This window comes from Setaria italica, chromosome VII, assembly GCF_000263155.2.
Source record: "Setaria italica strain Yugu1 chromosome VII, Setaria_italica_v2.0, whole genome shotgun sequence".
Classification (NCBI taxonomy): domain Eukaryota; kingdom Viridiplantae; phylum Streptophyta; class Magnoliopsida; order Poales; family Poaceae; genus Setaria; species Setaria italica.
This window is the reverse complement of record NC_028456.1, coordinates 334,249-337,829: the sequence shown is the minus strand read 5'-3', so window position 1 is coordinate 337,829 and position 3,581 is coordinate 334,249. Positions and strand designations below refer to the sequence as shown.

The window sequence follows — 3,581 nt, the reverse complement described above, 5'->3', positions numbered from 1 at the left end:
ATAGATGTATTATGTTTTTCCTTTTCACCTTTTATTACTACTATATCCGTCACATCATTGTTGTGGACAACAGCAAACGTTAATGAGTTGGGGCATTTTGCCGTACAAGATAGGTGACTGCTAAAACTCAATAAGTTTAGATCAGTATTTTTTTCCCTGTAAAAAAGATGCATCTATTCTGCCGTTGCAGTTTACCAGAATCTCTGAATAACGGCATCTGATCAATGTGCCATCCCAAGATTTCAGGGCTGACAAAAATCGGCAAAAAATAATATGTTGCATCATTTGTAGCATGGTGCCGTGTGCATGGCCAAAAATCATCATTAACAACAGAAAGGCGCGGCCATCCAGGCGTCATTCAGCTTTCCATTTTGTATTATTTATATGAAGCAAAGCACGGCAGGCCAACGCAGCACCGCACGGAAAAGACGCCCAAAATCCCCCCACCAAAACCCCGCCGCCGCCGCGCCCTCGTCTTCGCCGTCCCCAAGCCGCCGCCGCCCCCATGGCGCCGGAACACGGCAAGCCGGCCTCCTCCGCCTCGTCCTCCTCCTCCTACGAGGACGACACCTCCGGCGACGAACAAGGAGTGGAGGCACAGCTCCCGACCCAGAACATTCCTATCCCGCCGCCGGCGTGCCAAGAAAGCGGCGGCAAGGAGGAGGACGACGAAGACAACGACAGCGAGGATAGCGAGGAGGAAGGAGAGGAAGGCGGCGACGACTCCATCAAGCGTCAACTCCCGCCGCCCCCGCCTCCGCCGGCAGCGGCGCGCCAAGAAAGCGTCGGCGAGGAGGACGAAGACGACGACAGCGAGGCCAGCGAGGAGGAGGGAGAGGACGGCGGCGGCGACCCCATCAAGCGTCAACTCCCGCAGCAGCAGCAGCAGCAGCCGCCGCCGCCGCCTCAGCGAGGTCCCGAGGGCTCCGACGGAGAAGGCTCCGAGGACTCGTCAGACGACTCCGACTCCGACTCCGATTCCGAAGAAGTCGAGTCGGCGCCGGAACCACGGACCCACGTGCCTTCCCCCGATCTCACCAAGCCGTCCCTACTGAAGCGGACGGCGGAGGCGGCCGGGATCGCGGAATCGTCCTCATCGAACAAGAGGGTGCCGGCGGCCGCCCTTAGCAAGCTGCTCCCCCCCGAAGCCGGCGGCGAAGGAGGTCGCCAAGCCGCTCGCGCTGGAGAAGACGGCGGCGGTGAAGGAGGTCGCCAAGCCGCTCGTGCCGGAGAAGCCGGTGGTGGCGAAGCAGGTCACCAAGCTGTGCTCGCGCCGGAGAAGACGGCGGCGGCGAAGGAGGTCGCCAAGCCGCCACTGCCGAAGAAGAAGCCGCCCCCGCCGAAGAACAAGGCTGCAGCTGCTGTGGCGAACCACGCCAAGCCACCCAAGAAGGCAGCGGCGGCGGCAGAGGAGAAATCTACTGCTGCTGCGGTGGCGGTGGCGGCAGCAACGGCCATCGCCAAGTTGCCAGTTGCACAGGGAACAGCAGACGCCCCTTCAGGACCAGAGGATAACCAGGTGCAGAAGTGCAGGCGCTTGAAGGAGAAGAGCGAGAAGTACTGCTTCCTTTGGCAGCTAAAACAGGCACTGGAAGTAGAGCTCAAGCAGCCACCAAGCATGTTTGATGACGCCTTCCTCAATATGGATGACGCCGAGGCTACCATGCTGAACAATAAGATCAAGAAACAGATGGTGGACGAGTGCCGATTGCAACTTAAGCGTTTTGACATCAAGAAGCTTGTCAACAAGGCGATGTGCGACTTGATGTAGTGATGTTGCAGGTCCATTCACTCTCCTCCCCAGGATAAATCAATACTGCTATTTTGGTATCTAATTTGGTAATTGTTTAGAGGAAAAATCTAGCAACATAAGAGCTGCAAAAATGAATAGGAGGATACACTGGCTAGATACTAAACTAGAGTGAATTAGATGATGAAGAAGCTTCCGATGCTTGATACCTCCATGATGAAGAAACTCTATTTCATCCTCCATTAGGCTGCAAGCCGTTTGTTTTACAATTAAACAATGCAGATTAAATAGTTGGCTGAACATTCAATATTGGAAGGGGCACCCTCAAGTGCTCTATTTTTCTTTCATTCTAAGTGGCATATGTTTGCACTAAAAAAGGTTAGGCATTCTGATCCAAGGCCCTTATTATGTTCACAGAGAATTTCATTTAGCTATCATCCCTGCAGTGCCTGATCCACTATATGCATCTAGAAGCCGTAAAATTTGATTAGTTGTATTCGTACGCAGAATGTATATGGGATAGAACAAGATTAAAATCATTTAAAGTATTTTTTTGAGAAAAAAAAAGGTTTCCAGTGATTCAGTGAAAGCTTGCAAGTAATGTTTTTTTAAATATACTGGTACCTTGGTGCTGTATCAACAACATATACTGGCTATATACGCCTATACCACTTACTCCCTACATTCTTCTTTATTTGACTTTACTTTTTTTGTGTGGTCCTTAAGGCATAAATTTTATAAAGTGCACAGGTGCCATGTAGCATACCAGTATACCACATTTTTACAGGAGCTCTGCATTTCATCTTCAAGTTAAATATATTTCATGCTACAACCTAAAATCACCACGTTTAAGAAAACTAAAGATATGCATTATCTCATCATATTAGAACTGAGAATTGTGCAAATCTGAATCCATTTGATAGAGATAAGTGAAATAGTACCGGAGTAATATTTTGCTCCTTGCGTGGTTTAGTAAATTTAATTTCTAGTTAATTTTTAGCATATTTTTGAAGCCCTGTTCTGGATATAAGCTGGTTGCAATAACAGATAACTAGTTTTCACAATGTCCACTTCAACTAACAATCCTATGTCTAGTACATGTTTGATTTGAATTATATATTTTGAGCAGTGCATCTTCCAACACTGCTGAAAATGTCAAAATGTTGGCCTGCCTTGGAATTGCACAACTGAACACACGTCATTAACTTGTTAGTGTGAATGTACTCAATGGAACAATAGTATCTTTATACTGCTTATTTGCTTCTGATACATTGAATAATAATCTGGTGTTCTGACTCGACTTGCTTGTTTGTTGCAGGAATGGAGCAAGCTGCAAAGGCTAGGTCGGATTTTGGTCAGATTGCTTTTGTGTTGCTGATTCTTCTTAGAATTGTGAAACCTATGCTGCTGGCGATGCATTTTGGTCCAGGATGGCAGATTTTTTTTTTAAAAAAGGCTAGGCCTACACCCCAATACCCCATATATATAGAAGTAAGCTCTTGCTTGACTGGTTTAGGCTTTTTATGTTCTCTCGTAGAACTAAACTGATGACCCTACTGATTCTGCTGTTTAAGTTTCGGCATGAATCGTGAATGAATCAAAGCAGTTGGAGACATGGTGGTTGTTTTGTTTTTTCTTTTGTTGCATGATGATGGATGCCTGTTGATTCTGTTCTCTCGCATTATGAGGCGAGCTCTCAGCCAGCAACTTTTTTTTTGGCTGCAAATCATGCTTGGTTCTTTGAACATTATAACGCACAAATGCATCCAGTGTCGACATATGACGAATCAATATGCTTTGGCTACATTTTACCTCCCTACTATTCTTTCCC

The 3,581-nt window shown here is 47.6% G+C and overlaps 1 protein-coding gene across 1 annotated transcript; it reads left to right on the top strand.

The window, feature by feature from the left end:
• The first annotated feature begins 428 nt into the window (after window positions 1–428).
• On the top strand, window positions 429–3,298 carry LOC101753875 (nucleolar and coiled-body phosphoprotein 1-like). The gene is made up of 2 exons (XM_022828797.1): window positions 429–1,782; window positions 3,069–3,298. Exon 1 carries the CDS (start codon window positions 506–508, stop codon window positions 1,769–1,771), a length of 1,266 nt encoding a protein of 421 aa, XP_022684532.1. The 5' UTR covers window positions 429–505; the 3' UTR covers window positions 1,772–1,782; window positions 3,069–3,298.
• The last annotated feature ends 283 nt before the right edge of the window (window positions 3,299–3,581 follow it).

Coding starts and splice junctions, on each gene's coding strand:
- LOC101753875 (XM_022828797.1), top strand. CDS start 506: ATGGCGCCGGAACACGGCAAGCCGGCCTCCTCCGCCTCGTCCTCCTCC.